At 37.0% G+C, this 26,121-nt stretch overlaps 1 protein-coding gene across 1 annotated transcript; it reads right to left on the reverse strand.

Moving 5' to 3' along the window:
• Positions 1-13,166: 13,166 nt before the first annotated feature.
• LOC140236200 (autophagy-related protein 13-like) lies at positions 13,167-25,641 on the reverse strand. The gene is made up of 12 exons (XM_072316167.1): positions 25,537-25,641; positions 24,651-24,731; positions 22,282-22,401; positions 20,882-21,113; positions 20,368-20,464; positions 19,503-19,613; positions 18,336-18,500; positions 16,568-16,643; positions 15,909-16,004; positions 15,152-15,262; positions 14,396-14,512; positions 13,167-13,268 (listed from the first exon to the last, which is right to left on the reverse strand). Exons 1-12 carry the CDS (start codon positions 25,639-25,641, stop codon positions 13,167-13,169), a joined length of 1,413 nt encoding a protein of 470 aa, XP_072172268.1.
• Positions 25,642-26,121: the final 480 nt, after the last annotated feature.

The following is a 26,121-nucleotide window of genomic DNA, read 5'->3' on the forward strand; positions in this document are numbered from 1 at the left end:
CAAGTGTTGCATGGAATATTTCGTTACAAAATTGGTCATTTCGTCGACAAAATGACCATTTCGTTAACGAAAATTTCATTTTGTGGACGAAATGTTCATTTAGTTACAAAATGTTGTTATTTCGTTACAAAATAATCATTTCATTGATGAAATGACTGATTTCGTAACGAAACATTTCACGCGACACTTGGCACTCCATGGTTTTTGTCCATGGTTGAAACCATGGTTTCATTTGTACCACCTTCGTGAATTCGGACCATTGTGTGCTGTGAGTGCTGATTGGCTCAGAAAACCCCATAGCATTGTACACACTGTCCAAAGTACCTGACACAGAGAGAGTTATCAAAGTACTACAGACTTATGTCTGGCCTCAACATCCCTGGTGACCTTCACCTTGTGAGAAGGTCATGAGCTGTGACATTGATTTGACCTTGATGATGAAATCGATCGTTGTTGGTTTTAATACACGTGACTATTGAGTTTCCAAAGAGATGATAATCATACCATTGACTCAATGAATAGCTGGTAGATTTAAAGTCCCTCTGGAAATGAGACTAAAGTTAGATATTGCAGTCAGTTTTGCCAAAGGCCTATATTTTCGGAATGAAAAAAGGAAAAAGAAAGAAAGACACTTGATAACCACTGAACTTGCCGCCTTTAGTACAGCGTATTCAGCTGTTTTCTGCACAAAAGGTAAAAATGCTCACCTATAGGATGGCAGATATAAGTTCTATGCAGGGCGCTCCTTTTGTAATACAACGAACACCATTTTAATGAACTTCAGTGACATTGGAGTAAATATTCTGCTCCCAAAATTATTTTCATGGAAATCTATCGTGCAAAATAACCTTCAGTCACAACGAAATTCCTTTACAATGAATGAACAAAAACTGTCACTCTCAAGGACATCAGTTTCACAGGAGGTGCCTGTACTTGCAGAATTCAAGCAATAAATCTACCTCCAGGTTTTGTCATTGTCTTTTTGTCGTGGGGGGGGGGGGGGGGGGGAGGTGGGGTTTAATTTGCTCATTGTCAGATGACCAATTTGATTTGGCGAGATACAGTTGAACCTCTCGTATCCGGACAAGTCGGGACCGGGGCTCGTCCGGATAAGGGATTTGGCCGGATACGGGAGACTCAATGCTTTATACATGTAGAGTCTACATATACATACACATGTACTGATGTAGCCCATTGTAGTACCACATGTAGTAATGTGTATACTGCAACCTTTTCATTGTTACACACAGTAACATACCCCAAAATAGAGGTTCGTGTTTGCAAGAATGAAATCATTTTCTTTTATAAATTCTTGGGATGATTTACCTAAATAATTATTAAGAAATGTATCCGTTGGGAATCCCCCTTTCCTCCCGTAATTATTAAAAAAAGATTAAAAAAATCACGGCGAGATTGCGTCCGGATAATAGAGAGATCCGGATAAAGGGAGGCCGGATAATAGAGGTTCAACTGTAATGAGAAACCTCCTATGAAATATGGAAGAGAATGTAATTCCTAGAGGTATTCAACGTTTATTTGATGAAAATTGGTTATGAAATGGCCGAGCTATCCAAAACAGAGCAATCCTAATAACAGGTGGGACCCACCTTTTATTAGGATCACTTTATTTTACCCTGTTTTCAGATGTCTCAGCCATTCCAATCCTTATTTTCATCTATTAAGCTTTGAATTCCTCTTAGAATGGTATACTCAGTATTATTTCATAGTGGTTGCATGATAATAGTTGAAACCCCAATCCTCATCTCCACCAATACTTGTACTTGGTATTCCATTCCTTTAAAATCAACTACAATCATGAACATGCAAGTTCATGTTTGCCAAGTTTCTGTCACACACTTCCTCACAGTCTGAGAAGCAAAAATGTTGTTGGGTTTTGTTTTCTTTTCTTCTTTTTTTTTCGGGGGGGGGGTACTTGGATTAGTTTGGTCATTTTGTGTTTCTTTAATTGCTCTTGACTAACTTTATCAAGTCAGCTTTTGGCAATATGGAATATAAAATCCCTCTGCTTGTTGTGTAGAAGAGTCATTGTGGCTCTGTGGATAAAACCACGGTGCATGTCTCAATCTTAAGGTCCCTGGTTCAAACTGCTGGGATCAGCTGATGTGCCCCTTTACCCTCATTGCCTCATCCTTCAAACAAAGCCGTCGAGCCCCTGTAGTAGCTGGCTCAGAGGCATTGAAGTATTTCCTAACTTCTCAGTAAAATAATTCCAGTGCCCAAATATTAACCTTACACAACTCATATGCCTCTGCTATATACATTATACCTGTATCTCTTTATTAGTTTCTTTTTTTTCCACAGACCTAACTCCCTTCCCTTTACAGTGCACTCCTGTTACAACGAACACGGTTTTTAACGAAGTTCTGAATACAACGAATTAAGAATTAAGGTTGTAGCAGTAGCAGCTATATTTTTTTATCATTGATTTGTTCAGTTATAACAAAATGTCGATATAACGAAAGAAAACTGCCAGTCCCGAGGTGACGGGAGTCCACTGTATTAAAATAATATAAAATAAATAAAAAGTTGTACAGTGGAGACAGTAAAAAGTGGCAAGATTTCTGTGGTCCAAATGATTTTTAATCACACATATCATCTATTCGTATAAACTCAGATGTTATTTTGTGGAAGTTCAATCTTGCCAATGAATTTATAATATTTATCACTGTTTACTGTGTATACTATGTAAGGCACAGTTTTGTTTTAGATCCTTCAAAACACATGCTGTTATCATGAGCATATTTGTATTACATGTACATTTGTAAAGTAATAAATGAATAAAATATGATCATGGTAATCATCTGTATTTGTAGGATATTTCCTTATTTCACTGTTTCTCTGAACTTGTCATTACCTAGTCTCCTGTTTAGAGTGAATGTAAAAATCTGCATCTTGAATAACAGTTCCAGTAACAGAGATTATTTTTCTCATTGATTATGATTTTTTTTTTCTTTGCATATTTGTTTATTGTTAGCTTTGGTGAACTGTAGTTTCCTCACTAGTATGTACAATAGTTCCGACTCATGCAGAACACATGAATGAAATCAATCAGTTGACATACAGTTGAACCTCTCGTATCCGGACAAGTCGGGACCGGGTCTCATCCGGATAAGGGATTTGACCGGATACGGGAGACTCAATGCTTTATACATGTACATATACATACACATGTACTGATGTAGCCCATTGTAGTACCACATGTAGTAATGTGTATACTGCAACCTTTTCATTGTTACATTTGGGGATGTTTCGGGATGTTGAAATGTCTGGAAGTAAGCAATTTGGAAGGAAATTTGATGTAATGTATGTTAATCATGTTGGAAGTAATATGTAATCCATGTGTGTTTGGGTAGGAGTTGTCAAGGAGTTGGGAATCCCCCTTTCCTCCTGTAATTATTAAAAAAAAATCACGGCGAGATTGCGTCTGTATAATAGAGAGATCCTGATAAAGGGAGGCCGGATAAGAGAGGTTCAACTGTATTGGTATTCCAGGATTTTTAATCACATCAATTAATACATAACAGTAGCTTCAGCAATATAGACAAATTATTTGTGTAACATGCATATTAAACACAAAGCTAGAAGAAGTTATGAATAGGCAAGGAATAGAGGCATACATAACCAAAAAGCATGTACAGTGTACATTTTTTTCATGCTCTGCAAATATTTGGAATATGAAGATAAGAAAAAGACAAAATGAAAGATAAGGCGCGGTCAGACTGGCAAAAGATCGCGAAGTTTAAGATCGCTAAGTTTGGGCCATTGGTACGCGCGCAAGAAAGAGTGCGCCGTCCGATGGCTAGTGATTATGACGTAACAATGCACATCTGTACATGACAATGGCCTTGCGCTTCGGAGACACCCCCCGCAAACGGATCGGGAAGTTTTGCTAGAAGTTTGCGTTCACACTGGCAAAACTTCGAGATCTTCGATATTCTTAAACTTTTCGATCTTTTGCCAGTCTGACCGCACCTAATATCTCCACAGAGTAGAGAACTAGAAATGATGTCCACCTTGACCATGTATTGTAATAGTCCTTACACATATCACAGACGGAGTACTTATGCATGGATCCTAAGAACAGAAGTGAATCCCCCTGTGTGTGACATTTATACCACAGTCTTTTATACACAATATCTTTTCAGCTTGTCCCCTTTGTTCGTATCCTCTCTCAAGAGATATATACATTGTATATTATATATATGAAGGGTTTGTTTGCAAAAACCGATAAGTCCATTTTTAAAGATTTTGAAGTGCGATCTCTGTCCTAAAGTTCAAAATAATACCTTTTAAATGATATATTGGTCACTACATATAATGGTATATTTTTTAAGTTATGGTCAAAAGAAGCAAACATTTTCTTATTGATAGATATGTCCGTAACTATGAATCCCCAAGTTGAACTTCACATTCAAATGAAAATTTGTGATGACTCATTTTTGTTTGTTTTTTCTTAAATTATCGCAAGGTATTTTGTGAGCTGTCAAGGGTCCTGTCGCCAAAAAAAAAAAAAAAAAAAAACCAAACAAACGAACAGCAGAATGCACATGATTTTCCGGTTCCTATTTTGTTTTGCAACGTCGCCACGAATTTGGCAGTAACTGTTAACTTTACGGCAAATGGTATCAAATCTTATTAAAGATTATAAAACCTCAAAAAAAAAAAAACTAACGTAACTATGAATCCCCAAGTTGAACTTCACATTCAAATGAAAATTTGTGATGACTCATTTTTGTTTGTTTTTTTCTTAAATTATCGCAAGGTATTTTGTGAGCTGTCAAGGGTCCTGTCGCAAAAAAAAAAAAAAAAAATACCAAACAAACAAACAACAGGAGAATGCACATGATTTTCCGGTTCCTATTTTGTTTTGCAACGTCGCCACAAATTTGGCAGTAACTGGTAACTTTACGGCAAATGGTATCAAATCTTATTAAAGATTATAAAACCTAAAAAAAAAAAACTAAAGTAACTATGAATCCCCAAGTTGAACTTCACATTCAAATGAAAATTTGTGATGACTCATTTTTGTTTGTTTTTTTTTCTTAAATTATCGCAAGCTATTTTGTGAGCTGTCAAGGGTCCTGTCGCCAAAAAAAAAAAAAAAAAAAAAAAAACCAAACAAACAACAGCAGAATGCACATGATTTTCCGGTTCCTATTTTGTTTTGCAGCGTCGCCACAAATTTGGCAGTAACTGTTAACTTTACGGCAAATGGTATCAAATCTTATTAAAGATTATGAAACCTAAAAAAAAAACTAACGTAACTATGAATCCCAAAGTTGAACTTCACATTCAAATGAAAATTTGTGATGACTCTTTTTGTTTGTTTGTTTTTACTTAAATTATCGCAAGGTATTTTGTGAGCTGTCAAGGGTCCTGTCGCAAAAAAAAAAAAAAAAATACTAAACAAACAAACAACAGCAGAATGCACATGATTTTCTGGTCCCTATTTTGTTTTGCAACGTCGCCACAAATTTGGCAGTAACTGTTAACTTTACGGCAAATGGTATCAAATCTTATTAAAGATTATAAAACCTCCAAAAAAAAAAAAAACTAACGTAACTATGAATCTCCAAGTTGAACTTCACATTCAAATGAAAATTTGTGATGACTCATTTTTGTTTGTTTTTTTTCTTAACCCTATTCTAACTGGGCTATTTGAGACCACGTTTTTACTGAGGGGGGGGGGTCAATTTGACCCCCCCTTCAGATCTCGGCCGCCGATCGCACGATCGCTGCGAAATTTTGCCTGAAGATAGAGCTGAATGTCAACTACAAGATTACATCATCATACAATAGAAAAATATTGCCTTTCTATTTTTAATAAATTAATTATGCAAATTTGTGCATGAAATCATATTTTCACCAATAACTCCATTAAAAAGACTGGAGGATTGCTAAATTTTTGTGTCAAAATTCCTCAAGACACATCAAACAATTTTCGGGTAAAAAATTAGCTCAATTGAAGTTAATTTCTTTTGTTTTTTATTGTTTTGTTAATTTCTTATGTATTTTATTGTTTTTTCAACCTTTTGTTTTCTACTGTTTTTTTGCCAAAACTTGTTGCAGGCCCTTTTTCAAGCTTATCTACACTAGAATTGATTAATTTCAGTGGTTAAAAGTTGAAATAATCTAATTTATATCAATTTAACCAAAAAACACACTTTGCATTGGATTTGCACACGATATCATGAATTTGAGCTGTTTTTTGGTTGACATGCATATGCAAAACATTACGTAACTTCAAAACGGTGTACCCGGACGTCACAAATTTGGTCTCAAAATATGCAGGAGACTTCAATGAAAAAAGTCGTGAAACGACGCGGCAAAAGCTTTGCGCGTTGCGAAATCGTGGCGTGAAACGTCGAGGGGGGGGGGTCAATTTGACCCCCCCTCCCCCAGTTAGAATAGGGTTAAATTATCGCAAGGTATTTTGTGAGCTGTCAAGGGTCCTGTCGCAAAAAAAAATAAATAAATAAATATACCAAACAAACAAACAACAGCAGAATGCACATGATTTTCCGGTTCCTATTTTGTTTTGCAACGTCGCCACAAATTTGGCAGTAACTGTTAACTTTATGGCAAATGGTATCAAATCTTATTAAAGATTATGAAACCTAAAAAAAAAACTAACGTAACTATGAATCCCCAAGTTGAACTTCACATTCAAATGAAAATTTCTGATGACTCATTTTTTTTTTTTTTTTCTTGAATTATCGCACAGGTATTTTGTGAGCTGTCAAGGGTACTGTCACATAAAAAAAAAAAAAAAAAATACCAAACAAACAACAGCAGAATGCACATGATTTTCCGGTTCCTATTTTGTTTTGCAACGTCGCCACAAATTTGGCAGTAACTGTTAACTTTATGGCAAATGGTATCAAATCTTATTAAAGATTATGAAACCTAAAAAAAAAACTAACGTAACTATGAATCCCCAAGTTGAACTTCACATTCAAATGAAAATTTCTGATGACTCATTTTTTTTTTTTTTTCTTGAATTATCGCACAGGTATTTTGTGAGCTGTCAAGGGTCCTGTCGCCAAAAAAAAAAAAATACCAAACAAACAACAGCAGAATGCACATGATTTTCCGGTTCCTATTTTGTTTTGCAACGTCGCCACAAATTTGGCAGTAACTGTTAACTTTATGGCAAAATGGTATCAAATCTTATTAAAGATTATGAAACCTAAAAAAAAAACTAACGTAACTATGAATCCCCAAGTTGAACTTCACATTCAAATGAAAATTTCTGATGACTCATATTTTTTTTTTTTTTTCTTGAATTATCGCACAGGTATTTTGTGAGCTGTCAAGGGTCCTGTCGCCAAAAAAGAAAAAATACCAAACAAACAACAGCAGAATGCACATGATTTTCCGGTTCCTATTTTGTTTTGCAACGTCGCCACAAATTTGGCAGTAACTGTTAACTTTACGGCAAATGGTATCAAATCTTATTAAAGATTATAAAACCTCAAAAAAAAAAAACTAAAGTAACTATGAATCCCCAAGTTGAACTTCATATTCAAATGAAAATTTGTGATGACTCATTTTTGTTTGCTTTTTTTTCTTAAATTATCGCAAGGTATTTTGTGAGCTGTCAAGGGTCCTGTCGCCCCCAAAAAACAAACAAACAAACAAACAACAGCAGAATGCACATGATTTTCCGGTTCCTATTTTGTTTTGCAACGTCGCCACAAATTTGGCAGTAACTGTTAACTTTACGGCAAATGGTATCAAATCTTATTAAAGATTATAAAACCTAAAAAAAAAAAACTAACGTAACTATGAGTCCCCAAGTTGAACTTCACATTCAAATGAAAATTTGTGATGACTCATTTTTGTTTGTTTTTTTTTCCTTAAATTATCGCAAGGTATTTTGTGAGCTGTCAAGGGTCCTGTCGCAAAAAAAAAAAAAAAAAAAATACCAAACAAACAAACAACAGCAGAATGCACATGATTTTCCGGTTCCTATTTTGTTTTGCAACGTCAGCACAAATTTGGCAGTAACTGTTAACTTTACGGCAAATGGTATCAAATCTTATTAAAGATTATAAAACCTCAAAACAAAAAAATTCTTATTATTCTCTCTATTTTTCTTGACCTTTAATCGCAAATATCTCCATTTGACAAATATGGACTTATCGGTTTTTGCAAACAAACTCTTCATATATATATATATATATGAAGAGTTTGTTATTTGCCAAATGGGGATATTTGCGATTAAAGGTCAAGAAAAATAAGGAGAATAATAAGAAATTTTTTGCTTCTTTTGACCATAACTTAAAAAATATACCTTCATATGTAGTGACCAATATATCATTTAAAAGGTATTATTTTGTTCTTTATGACAGAGACTGTACTTCAAAATCTTCAAAAATGGACTTATCGGTTTTTGCAAACAAACCCTTCATATATGTATATATATACTGGTATATATCTTCTTGGTCTTCACAGCGATGGAGTTCTGACTGCCATCCAACAAAAGATGGTATACGTGCTGTGGCTGATGTAAAAATTGTACAGTCTGTACTCATACACCATGTTGCAACATGCACTTCTCTGGTGTGCATGAGATGCAATTGAATTATTCTAGTATAATCATGGCAGCAGTTTGGAACATTTAAAAATAGTGGTTGTTTTGATCATTCCAGTGGTTGGAATACGGCCATTGCAATGATCAACACTGTCCCATTTTAGAGCAGATACACACTATATATGTTGCCGCTCTAAAACATGGCAATATCAACATTTACAGAGACTACAAAAGATCCTCTGTGTATAACAACAGCCTTCATGTGGGACTGTTTCAATGAGTTGGTTTACACTATGCTCAAATTAGGAGGGGTCGGTTATCCAAATGCCAGTGAAACACTTTTGTAGCTTACAAGTTACAAGTATGTGCATGGCACATACAGTGTACATTGGTAAAATATGTTACCTTTTTTTGTGTGTGTGTCCTTCTCTTGGTCCATCCCATTCACCTTCATCAATGTGCTAAAAATGGCCATAATAACTTAATACTCTTATATTACATTATCAAACTAATCATATACATACAATTGCCATAAGATATTTCATGCTATGATACATAATTTATGCAACATGTGCGCTGCATTACAGCAAAAGGTGCAATCACACATCGCCGGTTTAGATGGCGGTTCATGGCGGTTCAGCAAATCGCCGTGCTCCGCCAAAGACCGTGTTTACACCGTACACAAACCGTGGTCATCCGTCACCCATCCGCCATGAACCCCGAGAACCGCCGGGAACCGCGGGGAACCGCCAGAAAAATTAAACATGTTTAATTTTTCGTGGCGGTCTAGGCGGTTTGAAATGGACCGTGTTCACATCGCCGTTCATCGTGTTAAGAACGGCATCCTCCGTCTTTGCACCGCAAGATCCGTGATAATACCGTGTTAACACCGCCATAATTTTCAAGCGAAAAGAAACAATGAACTTAAAAGAGAATAATGGCTCCGGCGACACTTTGTGGCGGAGCAATAAAAAATGGAGATAAACGCAAAGATGAACCCATAATGCAAGATCGGGCAAATATATTGAATGCTACAGTTTCCTTACTTCTTTAACACTTATACAGTAACAAATAAAGTTTAATGTTCAAAAAGTTGTTAGGTATGTTGAATAGTACATCATTTACATTAAAAGGTAAGTTCAGTCAACACTTAACAGCTTTTAAGATGGCCAGCAACGTGTTACACACAGAAGACTTATGTAAATATGTTGGGTTCTGCTTTCGTGATTATGTATGCCATTTTTGTAAGACTGCATGTTGATACAGATACGAAACTTAAGAGAGTAGAGGGAAAAGCAATGTTGAAACTTGAAAAAAAAAACACCATTATTATGTTACATGAACCTGTAAGTAAAGAGGAAACTATACACATAATACTATATATGCTTCTTTGATAATGTATAATGTACATAATATGTCTTTTTATTGACTGTTATTAAAGATATTATTATTATATTATCATCATTACCGTTCTTATATAGCGCATAATACCTTTGGCAAGGTCTCTATGCGCTTTAGAGGGGGAACAAAAAGATAAACGGGAAAAGGTAATTTCAGAAACAGTAACATGCTGCATAAATCATCATCTACAATCACTATGTTACTATTTTAACAGTTAAGTATTTAAAAACATTTTTGACTTATTGATGGAACTTGCATGTTCTATCACTTGGGATGCTGTCCACAGTTCTGGGGCGGCATAAACCACGTTTGCCATATTAGTTTGTCGTAATGGATCGAGGGTATCACATAAAGATTCCCCTTACAATTTAGGAACTCTCCTAGGCTCATATTTCACAAGAAGCTGTGAAAGATAAGAAGGAGCAATTTTGTGAAAACATGGATAAACAAGCAACAAGATCTTAAATTCAACACGCGAAATAATTATGTGAAAACTTGATTAAGAAAGAATTAAAAAAAGAGAGATGTTGAAACAAGCAAGTACTTGTACATCACTTGATAAATAAACCTACAAATGATCAGGAAACTTTGGAAACTATTTTGGATTCTGCTTTGATATGTATGTCTTTTTAATGACAGTTAATACGGATATTTTTAAAATTAAAAGAGAAAGAGAAAAGTCACGTTGAAACTTGAAGATAATTGCTTGTTGCATCACTCAAATTGTGTTTATATACCTAATAAAGCAAAACGCTCCTTGTTGAAACCCATTGAGGACAAGTGAAAGGGCTCTGATTGCATCCAACTACATGGGCTTGGTATGGACTCCTCCACCTTCCGGGACGATACGTGTTACTACCGCGTCAATCCGCGTTTGCTCCGTGTTCAAAACGTGTTGAGAACGTAGTCAAAGTGCTTTCCGCCATCATTGGGACACGGTTCACGGCGGTTTGAGAACCGCCATGAACCGCCATCTAAACCGGCGATGTGTGATCGCACCTTTACATCACTTCACACTTCCAACATTGCACATAACAGCTACAATTGTAATTGAAATGATAGGCTCAAAAGTCAGTACAAGAGGCACCAAACTGAGAATGCAGTGCAACTAAACCAAGGATAAGAAATAAGATTGTAGAACTATCTCACAAATATATCAGAATATTACGACAATCTCAATACGGGGGAACCTTAGTAGTAACAAGGACCTAAAAAACCATGACGATTACCATGTTGTATCAGGTTTATCGGGTATATCAGGTACAAACGATAAAAAAAAAAAAGAGTTGGGACCTGCAAAACTATCTCGTAACAACGTTTTGTTTTATAGGGCTTAACCTCTTTATAACAAGGTTCCACAGTACTAGCAAAGTAATTGCATATATCACATTTCAGATGAGCCAAAAATCAACCATGCACAATCAAAGTGTTTCTCAACACTACAAACACCTAAGCACAGTACCCTAGCTTACTATGTCACAGAGAGAAGCTTTGACACAGGACTGGTATGTACAATGTATATGGCAATGAGAAAGGTCACATGATACATTCAGAAAAAAAAAAAAAAAAACATCAATGACTTACATCTTTGGCTTATATCATCTAGTTTAAAGGGATAGTATACTGTCGTTTTGGTTGAGATGGGGCAGCAAGTTTCCATTTGTGTGTGTGTGTGTGAGAGAGAGATAAAGAGAAATATCTTGTGAAATAAGAAAGGGCATACAATTCTAACAGGAATTCATAAGTTTATTTGATGAAAATTGGTTTTGAAATGGCTGAGATATCCAAAAACAAAGCAAAACAAAGTGATCCTAATGAAAGGTGGGTCTCACCTTTTATTAAGATTGCTTTGTTTTGGATATCTCAGCCATTTCTAAACCAATTTTCATCAAATAAACTCTGACTTCCTCTTAGAATTGTATGTTTTTTCATATTTCATAAGAGGTTTGTCATTATCTCAAAAAGTAATCATCAAAAAATGTTGGAAACCTGAAGAACCACGTCAATCGAAAATGTACCATCCCTTTAAAGGGATCGTATAGTTTTGATTGAGACCTTATTTCAGGTTTCTAACATTTTTTGGTTATATAATGAGAAGCTTCTTATGAAACATGAAAGAGCATGTAATTCTATGAGGAAATCAATGTTTATTTGATGAAAATTGGTTTTGAAATGGCTGAGATATCCAAAAAAGAGCGATTCTAATAAAGTGTGGGACCCACACTTTAGTACGATCGCTTTGTTTTACTTTGTTTTTGGCTGTTTCAGTCATTCCAAACCCGATTTTCATCAATTAAACTTTGAATTCCTCTTAAAATGGTATGCTCTGTACTATATCATAAGTGTTTTCTTGGTATCTCGCAAAAAGTTAAAAGCCCAATTCTCATCTCCACCAATACTGTACCATAATGCAATCAGTGGACCAATCAAATCTTGCTCACTACAACAAAAATCTCCCTAAAACCAAGTATTTGTCTCAAGTTTCTTGTTTGTTGGCCTGCATTGAAGAAACAGACAAAACAGTTCTAGCAGTTTTCACTGTATTATGTTGTACCTCATAAATAAGCACCGAATTAATCAGTGTTTTAGTAGTAGTCATGGTGACAAAATCATGGGCATACATACTCAGGCAGGATTCAGACCTGTGACCCCCTGATCACTGAAAAGGTATTTCATCCACTAGATTACCAAGCTTCTACCCAACAGCCAGCACTGGTTCTAATCCTTATAGCATGCAGTGGGTACTGCATAATTATTCAAATTCATAAATTCTTGCGTCGATACAAGAATTTCATGAAGTTGAATAAGATGTACCTTACTTCACTTCGGGCTCACCAGTTACCTTTGAAAAGGACTGAGCTTCACAATATCCTCTCTTAGCAGTCTACATCACATGAAATACAAAATCAACAATAAAATTGCCATTTTGCAATATCGTCAGACTCTTCCCTAGTGACAATGACCTCACACATGTTCCATTGTTGTTTTTGCTGAAGAAGAACAAGTTCCAAAACTCGCAAGGTTTCCTCCAATCTAGTCAAGAAGAGTCTCAGTTAATTTCCTGGAGCCACAGCTCCAATCCATGCAGTCCAACATCCGGGAATCGGTTAACCCGTTCAGTGCCAGGGACTTTAGACAGTGCGTACAGCGTGATGGGGTTGCCTGTGTCAATCAGCACTTGAAGCATACAAAGAGTCAATCTTCCCTCTCAGTCGCTGCTCTCTTCCACATCTCGCTGCAACCCGGCGACAAACGCGTCAAATTTGAACTCGTTCTCCTTGAACTCGGCCAACCGCTGGGGAAGGTTGATCTACAAACAGTGAGAACAGATGAAGAGTTTGTTTGCAAAAACCGATAAGTCCATTTTTGAAGATTTTGAAGTACGGTCTCTGTCATAAAGTACAAATTAATACCTTTTAAATGATATATTGGTCACTACATATAAAGGTATATTTTTCAAGTTATGGTCAAAAGAAGCAAAGATTTTCTTATTATTCTCTTTATTTTTCTTGACCTTTAATCGCAAATATCTCAATTTGACAAATATGGACTTATCGGTTTTTGCAAACAAACTCTTCAGATATTACACAATTATGCAATTTGAAAAACAGTTATTGGGTAAGTACGGTAAAGGTTTCATTTTCAAATTTAGAACACAGAGCAGAACAACTGTGGGGCACTGTAGCACAGTGCATGCAGCACTTGAATTTAAAGTAGCAGTCCAGAGTTTGAATCTCGTTAAATACTGACCTCCTTGGACAAGACGTTTTCCCCATCAATTCTATGATGTATAAATGGGTATCTGGCAACACTAGGATAAGATAATGGCAGGACCCTCTGGTAAATTATGGGATTTTAATAGCAACAACTAACCATGCTGGTAACAGAAACCAGAACATAATTTTCTCTCAGTTTGGAATGTTTTCACATGAAGATGATTGTATCTAGAACTGTGTAGCATTCCCTGAAAGGCATTGGATACTGTACACACCAAATATTTTGTGAATTTTGCAAGTCAGGTGCTATTCGCTAATTAAAGACACGCAAAAATATTGACTCTGATCCCGATGCGGATGTGATGTACACGTGTACATTTCTCCGTTCAGTACTGGACTCCACGACTGCGGATTTAACCACTCGCAAAATCGTTGGGAATTCCCGATTCGCGAAAATTTAGACTCGCGAAATATGGCGTATACAACAGTACGTTTTGAGAAGACGTCAACAGAAAATATTAATGATTCCTTTTCAGAGGTATTTGGCATGGCAGGGTGGTATTATATTGTAACGTGCAGCCTACCACTGAAAGTTTACCATTTGTAGGAGGGTAATACAATATTACAATTTTGGGGAGAAATTAGAATATTTTGGAGTTCAGAAGAAGGCATTATCATTTCGTGGGGGGGGGGGGGGGTATACCTAGGAATAGAGACTTACCAAAGTTTCCCCCAGGGTGGGCTGGTCATCAAACAGCTCTAGGGGCGGGGCTTGTTGGAACTGGCAGCAGAACGCCACAAGGTCGCTGCTGGAGTCATGTTTGGCAAACGCTGGATTCTGCAAATGATTGGAAAAAAATAGAATATCTTCCAATTAACAATCAAATGACAGAGACATCATAAAAATGACGAAATCTTCTTCAGAATAGATTTATCTACATCTACGCTTGTGGATTCCCAACAAAAGTTTCGACAAGTTTTACAAGTTGCTATAATGAAAGGCTGGTCAGAATCATATTCCTGTCTAATGGTCAACAAGTGAAACTTATACTTCTTTCGCCCCCGAGTCATTGTTGCTAGGTGTATTACAAGACTGAAAATTGAAGGTATAGGATTCAGCTCAATATATCATGTCTAGAAAGGAAATTTAGTCAAGATTTCTGTACAGTTAAATGGGAAACTTGGACGGTAGTGGTGTCATTACCATTTCCGACTCAAAAATTACTAATTCATAAACATATGGAAGCACTAATATTCCATAACTATCTTCTTCTGGGTCTAATTATCAGGAAGTCTTTACCATTTTGTTCATCAGTTCTGCTTACTATTCATTAAAGCCAACTCAAACATTGTGTCAAATTGCATTCAAGTCTTCATCAGGTATCAAAGAGCTTTTGGAAAGTGGTTGATGATTTCAGATCATTCTTTCTACATGTAGGAAGTTGGTGGAGTTGATTTACAACCATCTCCTAATTACCAAGTCCACCATGACAAAGTCATCACTGTCCGATGGCTGACTAGACTTGTTGGACTGCTGCGACGTGTTGAGATTCTGAGAATCGGGCTGGTCGACGTCACTAGGTGTGACCTGCACGCAAGAATGCACATTGAAACACAACGTCTTTTAAAATGGTTTGACAATCCACAGACTACTGCATACCACTGCATATTTCATGGAAAATCATCACCCAAGTATTTAACATAAATGTCTTTGACTTCAGAGAAGCCTCATAGCAGTTGTGAAAAAATGTAAAATAAACAAACAATTAAACAAACAATACTGAAGTTTCCCTTTAATTTAGCAATTGCCTTAACACGAGCAATTCTTATTTCTTGTCATGTAGGAGCTGGACACAACCCAATGATACATCAAAATTAATATCTAGCTTATGACATGCACTCAATTATCATAATACAGTTGTATGTTGTTCCAAGCATGAATACTTTGTGTCAGAACTTTTTAAAGTACATAGCTGTCAGTAGATTGACAGGTTCAAAAGTTTGCGTGTTTGTGCAGTGCGAGACGCGAGGATCAAATACTGTTAAACACAATATTTTAGCGGCATGAAATTTTCGCGAGTTGCCTCTAACATTCAATGCATATAGTGTTGTTAAGAACTTTCGCATGCATTTTATTTCACGAATCGTGGCTCTCACGAAATTCGCAAAATTAAGATGCACGCAAGCATTCCTCATTTTACAGTAGACTATGGATCATTATGGTGTCAGCTTACATCTTCTCCCGAGGCAAGGATAAACTTTTCAGCCGTGCTGCTCCCAACTTCTTGCAACAGAGAGCCAAAGGGGATGTCCTCAGAGATTAGATTCTCCTGCAATGAGAAGGAAGAGAAAATTTCAGGAAACCTCAAGAGAGAAAACATTGGGAGAAAACTCACTTGATTTGATGGTTCTCATTTGTTCTCTACATAGACAAAGGCAGCACTTAACACTTTGAAAATTAAAAATAAAACTTGATGTGGAAAATATCTTCTATTTGTACTGCTTTGGCATATAGTTGTAAAACAACGCATACAATAAAAAAAAAGACATATTCATTATACACTGACCAGCGTACCAAAATCAACACCATCTAATTTCAGAGTACATGCTATCTCTGCAATACAATCAATCTGTGCCAATTTCTGCCCGCAATACATAATGTATAAAACCCAACAACTGTTTCAACACCAGTGATATGAAATAAAATGAAATTTTCCAACATGAGCTTCTCTCTACAGTCTGTTGCATTTGAGATGCCCTGTACTTGGAATAAAAATGCCAACTGATTGAAAAATAGTTTGCTATACATCCAGCCATGGCCTTCAGTCCCTCTGAATGAGATGATGAATTTTATTTTGTTGTACTTGTGGAGTCTGGTGCGAATGGAACTTACAGCTTCAGCGACATTCTTTGGACTGGCAAAAGGTCCAAGTCTGTTGGGTGAGTCGAAGGCTGCCGGAATGGTGGTGCTATACAACAGCAAGAAATACAAGAAGAAAGACATAAAAATGAAGTGCGTTTAAGATATATGCTTTAGGTTAACTCAGAGTAAGAAAAAATAAGTCCAATTCAGTCATCAATGTATTTGTATTAACTTTGTTCTTATTCAATAGGTAAAGCAACGTGGTACGGCAAATACTATATGGCCTATATGGCACCAATGCGGCCACACTATTGTTAGCAGAAATAAACCAGTATATTCTGGGCATGGCCTAAATCAAGGCCTGTCCAACCCAGGCGAATGACCTACTTAAACCAACACACAGAATCCTGTATGGGACTGTGTAATATGCCAATGAGTAACTTTATGACATCCAATGAATTTATCAATCTTATAGTCAGTTTAAAGGACAAGTTCACCTTCATTAACATAAGGATTGAGAGAATGAAGCAATATTAGTAGAACACATTATTAAAGTTTGAGGAAAATCGGACAATCCGTTCAAAAGTTATGAATTTTTGAAGTTTTTGTGCAGTCACCGCTGGATGAGAAGACTACTGCAGTGTATGATGTCACATGCGTACAACAATATAAGGAAAATATAAAGAGAATTTCAGAAAATTTCATCTTTTGAAAAAAAGTGCACATTTCCTTGACTCATTACTGACATATGTTATGGGTAATATTATTCCCATTGCCTTTAGAAAGAGGCAAGTCAAGTGCTCTTTTATTATGCGAAAAAAGTGAAAATATGTTGAATTTTCTTTACATTTTCTTTATACTGTTGTACTCATATGACATCACAAACCTTAGTAGTCTCCTCATCCAGCGGTTCCAACACAAAAATTTTAAAAATTCATAACTTTTGTATCGATTGTCCAATTTTCCTCAAACTTTCACTGATGTGTTCTACTAATATTGCTGCATTCTCTCAATCCCCATGTTTATGAAGGTGAACTTGTCCTTTAAAGTAATCTTATTGTATAGGAAACTATAGTGCATGTTTGAATGAAATTTTGATCAGAATAAAATCCTACAATTTTCTTTTTTTAATCACAGTCGCCAAAATCAGGATGAAGACTACATGGCACTGCAGCCTTATTGTTGGTAAATAAAGAAACCAAAGAGCAAACATCTTTCTGTATTAATGCCAATTACTAACATAAATTCAACTGCTCTCTGCTAAATGAATAGTTGATGATGTGAAACAAGACCATGCACTATTTCTCCTTCTCTTTCCATAGACTCTCATCGAATGATTTCAGTAATTATCCAGACGATTTCTATCACACAAAGAATCCCTTTTCCACACAGCAATATACTTTCTGAACATTTCCAGGCTCTGTAGAGGCCTTGCTTACACTCCTCCATTATTTTTAGCATATGGAATCTAAATGTCACCCTCTCCCACTATTCTTTCACACTCAGAGTCTCCTCATGACTTAGACTATATCTAAAGATACCACATTATGATATAGCTATTAAGAGGGAATTCATTTTTCTGTTCATATAGAGCTAAAATTATGTTTTGTATCCTTTTACAAAACAGAGCAAAGTCACAATGATGATATCTCCAAGTATAAAAGCAATACCATGGAAGTATAGGCCTAGTGCTGATAGCATTTAAAGAAATTTCTAAACTTTAAAATATCACTTTGATGATTGACATCCAACCAATCAGGAAATTACTTCACCTTACCATAACCAAAGAACCCCTCACCTTGGTGTTTTGCCCCTGTCTTCCGACGAGCCTCGCCCTCTCACAGGACTGGGCGTGGCCTGTTCGTTCCTGGCGGGGAAGGCGTAGTTGTCCGGGGGCGTGGTCGAGAAGGAGCTGATCACATAATCCTGGGAGCCTTCCAGAGTGGCGCTGGAATCCTCGATGCTGAAGGATCAGACAAAGTCAGAGGGAGAGAGAGAATCAATAGCTGAAGGTCACTGCCACCTACTATAAAAATGGATATTTTTCGTGCAACTGATTTTTCCCGCTCGGCCGGATATGATGAGTTTTGCATGTTTTTAATGCTGTCGAATCAAAACATCAGCTACTGGAACAAATGGCAAGCAAAAACATTTGAGTGCGTTTATTTTCGAGCTAGCTTCTGGTTGCGCGAAAATTTCATCACCGCAAAAATGTCCACTTTTACAGTAACACAAACCAGCAGTAGTGACCGACCACTACTGATAAATGCCCTACAACTTGCACACTTTTGCACTCAATCACATTCCTGGGTGTGCCTGAAATTCAAAAAGCCCACACTGTTATGAGGGGAACTCTGTTATCATGAAAAGTGAGTAAGTCGGGACTCGCTTCGGGTGGGTGGGCTAAGCCATATTAACGGAAAACAGAAACCGCTTTTTCGAACAGGCTTTCAAATATTATCAAGAAGGCTCCACATTTTGCTTGCCACATAAACAGGGTAAGAAAGAGAGAACTGATGCTATCATCTCACTTGAATTACCTGGAGCAGGGGCAGATCCAGAATTCCATAAAGGGGAGGCGCCTTTGAAAAATTAAAGGGGGGTGCATGCAGCCCCCTCCCCCTTTTTTTTTCTTATATCTGTTGTTTTAATTAAAAAATAAAGAGTTTTGACATGATCATCATCTGACCAACTTGATCACCTGACCATGCCAATAATTGAGTTATGAATGTGTGAATACAAACAGCTTTGAAATTCTGTACCATTCTTTTTTTTTTTGAGGGGGGAGGTGTATTTCATCAATTTTCATTCCATAACATTTGTTATTATCTTCTTTGTGTATCTAATTAAGCTTCATTCTTGTTCTGCTGTTTGATTTTAATACTTTCTCTCTTTTCATTTCAAGTCAAATTAAGCATATGAGACTGGAGATTCCCTCTTTGATATAAAATGAGAGTAGACTTACCCAGTGACCTGTTTGATGGGTGTGGCAGGGGTGATGCCCTTACGGACCGGACTGGAGCTGTAGTGGTCATCTTTGACCTGTACCGGTCCTCCACGACTTCTTGAAATTTGTCTGGGGGAATGACAAACACAAACATATAACATTTGTGACCATGCATGACAAATCCTGCAAAAATTCGCCAGACATGAATTTTTAGTGAAGGGCAGATTCCGAAAGAGCAGACTTTAAGCTTTAATAATGATGTGTAACTCAATTCTAATGGACTCTCCAAACCTATCAAGATATTGGAATGAGCATCACACTCTGGAAAAGTGTGTACTGAGAAAACAGACTTTGAAGTACAGGATCTACAATGTATTCAAGGGCTTGATCTATATCAAACTGTACTGGCCCGGCAATGACTGGGACAAAAGATCCCCCGAATGGGATGCAAAACATCGTAGCAGTGACAATGAAGGGATCATCAGATTAAGCTAAAATTGAGCATGTTTCACTGACCTATTTTGAGTCCTCATGTAAAATCAGGGTGTGCAACTTTTTGTTGGTTTTGTGATGCACACTTACATACAGACATGTATGGAAATATAAACATACGAGGCATTAATTGAGGCCAAGACTAAATATATAATCCTCTGCTTCCATACTGACTGGTCAAATTTGATCAGACATTGCCTGCTTTGGTGTTAAAATTAAGTGTTATGTTTTAACTTCAATAGTTTATTTGGGCCAATGTACAAGTGTCAGCTGCTATTAAAGTAGTCTGAAGAAGTTTACAGAGTGTTTTTGGCTCCCAATTATAGTCCAAACACCCAGGCTGTCTCATGAGTGAGGGAGAGAATAAGAGCAAGGGAGTGAGTAGCCATACCTTCCTGCTGATAGCGTCAGCTTCGTCCTGTAAGCCACATTCATGGAGATTGTGCCCATGGGAGTCGGCACGCTGCCAATTTGGATGGTACTGGAACCTACATAAAATAGAATTGAGTAGACATCAACAGAAAGGTTCAACATTTACAATGTTTGACAACCCTTGGTGTATTATATATATGTATATAAACCCCAACATGTGATGCTGTATCTATTCAATATACTAGTATTTCATCTATACTAGCCTTAGGACATCACTTATCAGATTGCCTTGTTTGTCATCTTTGATTGGTTAAATGATTTGTACTTGCTCATTTTTCAGCCATAACATCCTCAAAATTTAACTGACTGTCTGTTATCATATGAATGAGCAAACCAAATAAAAATGCTCTGTTCTTTCTTTCAGACAATGAGGTGTTTGTCTACACACCTAGCATTACTAAATCATTACCACAGATCGTTGATGACAAATATGCTGGATAAAAAAAAAAAAAAAAATCTGAGGAAAAACTCACTTTCACCAAGATATGACTGCTTGGTCTCGCCGAAGAAGACTCGAGAGAGGACGCGGTAATCGCCCAGAGCCTGCCGGCGCGAGATGCGGTAGGCGGGTGTCACCCTGGCGATACAGATGAGGGATTTAAGGAGGAGACCCATGCGATTGTAGACGGTGTAATGGATCTTGGTGTTAGGGTCGCACGCATCACTAACCATCAAGCTCCACGTCTCAAGGATCATCTTGTCTCCCTGAAGAAATGGGGGGTGGCATACAGGAGAAAAAGCAGACAAAACAAATAAACATGGCTTCTGATCTCCAGACAGGCGTCATTTCTTCGAATCCTGCTCGAGTACGTACGCCACATGATTTCTTTCATCATGGCTACTACTAAAACACTGATCAATTCAGTGCTTATTTACATCAATGTAGGGAAATTTGTCAATCAGTTGCAACAAAAGCATCTTGATGGAAGAATTTCATGAATTTGAATAAACATGGCTTCATTCAATATTTCACAGCAAAATTAATCTCTCTGAACCAACTTGAATCAACTAAATGTTTAAACTCAACATATTTCAACTCACTTCAACTACACTCAACTACACTCAACTCATCTCAACTCATCTCAACTCAGTGCACTTAAACTCAACTCAAGATAAAGGGATGGTACTTTTACAGTTGAGATGGGGCTTCAGGTTTCCAATGTTTTTTGACGATGATTTTTTGAGATCATAAGAAACCTCTTCAAAATATGAAAGAGCATATAATACTAAGAGGAATTCAAAATCTATTTGCTGAAGATTGGTTTTGAAATGGCTGAGATATCCAAAATAAAGCAATCCTAATAAAAGGTGGGACCTACCTTTTATTACGGTCACTTTGTTTTACTTTGTTTTCGGATATCTCAGCCATTTCACAAACAATTTTCATCAAATAAACTTTTAATTCCTCTTAGAATTGTACGCTCTGTAACATTTCATGAAGTGGTTTCAAAGTATCTCGCCAAAAGTTAAAAGCTGAATCCTCACCTCAACCATTACTATACCATCCCTTTACCTCATCTCCACACATTATTTCAACTCAACTTTTCTCCACACAGGTCAATTCAACTTAACTCTTGACTTACCTCAATTCATTCTCAGTCAGTTCAACTCAACTCAACTCATTCTATGTCAGTTCAGCTCAACCCAACAGAATTCATCTCGTAAAAACCTCCAGATAACACTAATTCCTTTATACACCTGTAAAATTCCAGGTGAAAACGCATAGAGCAATGTTGATGAAGAAGATTGACCTAATCACAAGAATCATGCCAAAACACTGTGCAGCAACAAGTACAAAAATAAAGTTCCCAGAGTAGATGTCTGCAAGGAAGAGGTTTCAACCAGTACCAGGGTCCATTGATTGAGATCTTACCTCTGCTGTCTCCAAGGTGATTTCCACATTGAGTGGATGCCCCACCCTGGGGATGTCGGTGGCCAGCAACTTCTTGGCATGCGTCTTGACGGCCGCCTTCTCTGGGATAGCCAGATTGAACTTTAACAAAACACACACAAAAAAAAAAAGGTTATTGACTCACAATTTGAAGCACTATTGTGGAATGGAGGAGAGAGCTAGGTGACTCTAGAAAGTATTGGTTCTTCTCTTGGGTTAATTGCTAATTTCTGACTACAAAAGTCTAACAACCAGGTATCAATGAATACAGATTATGTACATTTTGTAGGCCTAATCATTATACAGTTAAACTCGCCTACAATAAGTCGACGTCGCATATGTCGAATAATCGCGTAAGTCGATGATTTTAAAAAGTCCTGATTTTTCCCCATTGACGTACGTGTATTAATTCACTCACAAGTCGAATTTTGTAAGTCGAATACTCGCCTAAGTCGATGAAATTCCAAGAACACTTTCACGGAAAAACCATTGAATTCACTGTGCCTAAGTCGAATAAGATTTTATTGTGTAATAAATCACTGTCATTTATTATTCATTATTTATTACTCATCATTATTTTGTTTGTCAGATGAGTTTGAGGTGACAAAAAAAAAAATGATCTAAAATAAAAATTCAAAGCGATCACATGGGATCGTTTAACTCTCTTTGTATTTGGAGGTCCGCTGGTACAGCCCTGTCAGCTGTCGCGCTACGTACGTACAGCGTTCGTACAGTACACATGCGTTCATTTACATGTACAGTATTGAGCTTGCAGTGTACATGTAGCTTGGCATTTGCAGCGCTGTGCAGTGGAGTGGTATATAATGGATGAAGATGCTGAGTTTTCAAAGCGGAAAGTAGGGGGAAAGTTACGGACACGGGTAAATCAGAATTGCACCTCTACACGCATTTCAAGCCACGGTATGGTAAACTGGAATCAATCACTGCTCAAATATCGTTCATATTCACTTCCCCAAGGTTTAACAAGGGTGTAAAGTAATCGGACCTGTGCCAATACTAATGCACTGTCCATGCAAAGTTAGCCGCGGCCCTGCTGGGCGACCCGTGCTGCGGCACACCGCTCCAGCTCTTGGCTCCAGAGTAGACAACATACATGTACATTAAACATACATGTATGTACCTGTGGTGAAACTGTAAGTCGATTTTTTTCGACTTACGCACAAGTCGAAAATCGCCTAAGTCGATGTGTTCTGCTCAGTCCCGAGAAGATCGACTTATGCGAGTTTAACTGTATTCTCTACTGCATTATATCTACAATGGCTGGTTGTGCAAATTTATCAATGGCAAGATTGGGAGAATTTATGAATACTATAATAAATGCCAATGAATAAAGCTTGGCACATTACAGCTACAATAAGTACATAATGCATGACAAAAAGTCTAATATCACAAGAATAGTGAAAATAACATTATTCTACAAACTTTATGACAGAATTTACGAATACTATAATAAATGCCAATGAATGCCAATGCCAATGAATACAGCTTGGCACATTACAGCTACAATAAGTACATATCGTCGCTGGGGCGACAAGACCTCGTATCTACAAAATGTCAAATGTTCAGGAGAGCAAAAAACATGGTGGCCAAAGCACAGTGGCGAATGGGATAGCCTTTCCTTTGATATGCCGTGGTGGCTTCATTTTTGGAGTAAGACAGTTGGCATTTGGACAGGACATCACTTAACCCATTATTTGACCATTAATCTAAGAAAGTCATTTTCACCAAAATTGCAGATACAAGGTCTTGTCACCCCAGCGATGATATGCATGAAAAAAGTCTAATATCACAAGACTAGTGAAAATAACATTATTCTACACACTTTGTACAAAAATAATGATTTGCAAAAGCTGTAACTGACGAGTTTTCCATGACACCAAAAAGCTTGCAATAGGCACAAGAAGAGGGTTTGAGATCTTACCTCTACATGTAAATGTACAGAAACTTTGTTGAATTCATATACAAATTTCATTTAAAAATGTTACTAATTGATTCCTTTCAGACAATTATTTCAGTCAGACAAGATTCCAGCTTTCATCAAAACGAGAGACTCAAAACATCAGGAACTGTCTGTTCTGACCCAATACTTGAACATGGAGTTACTTATGGCTCAAAAGGCAGAGCCCTACTAGACACTGCTGTCATGAAGCAATGCCGTGTATAGTTACTTTTGTAACTAAAACACTCCCTCATTTTGCATAGGATGAAGTCAGAAAGATAAAACATTGTCAACTTCCATCAGTACAGGAAGAGAGAAGGAAGAAACATGTGTGGCTACTTATCCAGAACAGGATGAAATCCTCGGGAAGGTTGTAACAGTGTGAACTCACCCAGTCTGTGCCATCTGTGTTGGACTTTGACCTTGTCTCGATCTTTTCGCCTGTCCTTGCCTGCACTATGACTTGTATTGCCTGCCAGAGGGATGGTGCGATACCGGACATGTGTGACAAAAATGGCTGGTCACCTTTGAGTATTCATTCAATCAACACTACAGAAGCTGTACATATTTCGGCAAAGAAGTACTATGTAGTAGCTCCTTGCCACTGAATGCAATGCTTTTTAAAGGTGATAATGAATTTTGCTTCTGCTTGTTCTCATGGAAACATTCACAGGCTTTAACAGAATTTACATCTGAATAATAAATGCTGCACTCTGGAAGTTGTGACACAGCTCTACCTTGAAAAAATGCAATTCTGCCTCTGTTGTAGTCATTTCAAAAACAGTCAAAATTCATGACAAATATGTCTATATCACGTCTCTACAATTGATCACTAATTTCAGTTTTTAAATTACAAATCTTTCTCTCAAAGTCCGCGAAGTACTAACAATGCTTCTGACAGCTAAATTTGATGTAATGCAACCTAACAGTCAGACTGAAACATTTTGTTTCCCACAATATATGACCTGACTTTTCAATACAATTGCTTGAAATCAATTGAATCCAATTAAAAAATTGACATTTGCTGAACACCTCGATAAGTATGTGTGCATGTAATAGCCAAACAGAAAAATTATAAGACATCTGCCTTTCTTTAGGAGAGCTCATCATATGATTTCATTTCTAATTTAGAAATATTGCATGCTCAAAATCCTGATACACTATGTTCATTCAATGATCATGGACATGTTATGCAACATGCTAATCATTGCATGGATCTTATCCACCAAAAATATAGTTCTAGAAGTTCACACTGAAATAGGGAAGTGAGTACGTACCTTCAGGGCAAGAAATTTGGTGAATTTTCGGAGGTCTCTTTCCTCTCTCTCCGTAATACCCTGGGCTGGAGTTGGCTGCTGACTGTCCAACACTCGTCCCATCATGGCGCTGTCACTACCCGAGGCTCACAGGTTGTCAGGTTTCTGCTGTATTTCACCTACACATCATACAGACATGAATCAATTTTACAAATGCCACCTCCCATAAAAAGAATGTGAAGAAAATGTTAAAGGGACTGTACAGTACTGGTTGAGGTGGGGATTCAGGTTTATAACATTTCTCTAAAGTGAGATAATGAGAAACCTCTTATGAAATATGAAAGAGCATGTAATTTTAAAAAGGATTCAACGTTTATTTGATGAAAACTGGCTTTCAAATGGCTGAGATATCCAAAAAAGTGATAATAATAAAAGGCGACAGGCCACGCCTTTTATTAGGATCTCTTTGTTTCACCTTGTTTTTGAATATCTCAGCCATTTCAAAACTGATTTCCATCAAATAAACTTTTGATACCCCTTAGAATTGCATGCTCTTTGACATCTCATAGAGTGGTTTCTGAATATCTCGCAAAACGTTAAAAGCTA

The sequence above is a fragment of the Diadema setosum genome, chromosome 12 (genome assembly GCF_964275005.1).
Source record: "Diadema setosum chromosome 12, eeDiaSeto1, whole genome shotgun sequence".
In the NCBI taxonomy this organism is placed as follows: domain Eukaryota; kingdom Metazoa; phylum Echinodermata; class Echinoidea; order Diadematoida; family Diadematidae; genus Diadema; species Diadema setosum.

Coding starts and splice junctions, on each gene's coding strand:
- LOC140236200 (XM_072316167.1), bottom strand. CDS start 25,641: ATGATGGGACGAGTGTTGGACAGTCAGCAGCCAACTCCAGCCCAGGGT. Junction 14,513..15,151: donor ACTTTGTCATGGTGGACTTG/GTAATTAGGAGA, acceptor AATCATTTGCAG/AATCCAGCGTTTGCCAAACA. Junction 13,269..14,395: donor CCACCCTGGGGGAAACTTTG/GTAAGTCTCTAT, acceptor CACTGTTTGTAG/ATCAACCTTCCCCAGCGGTT.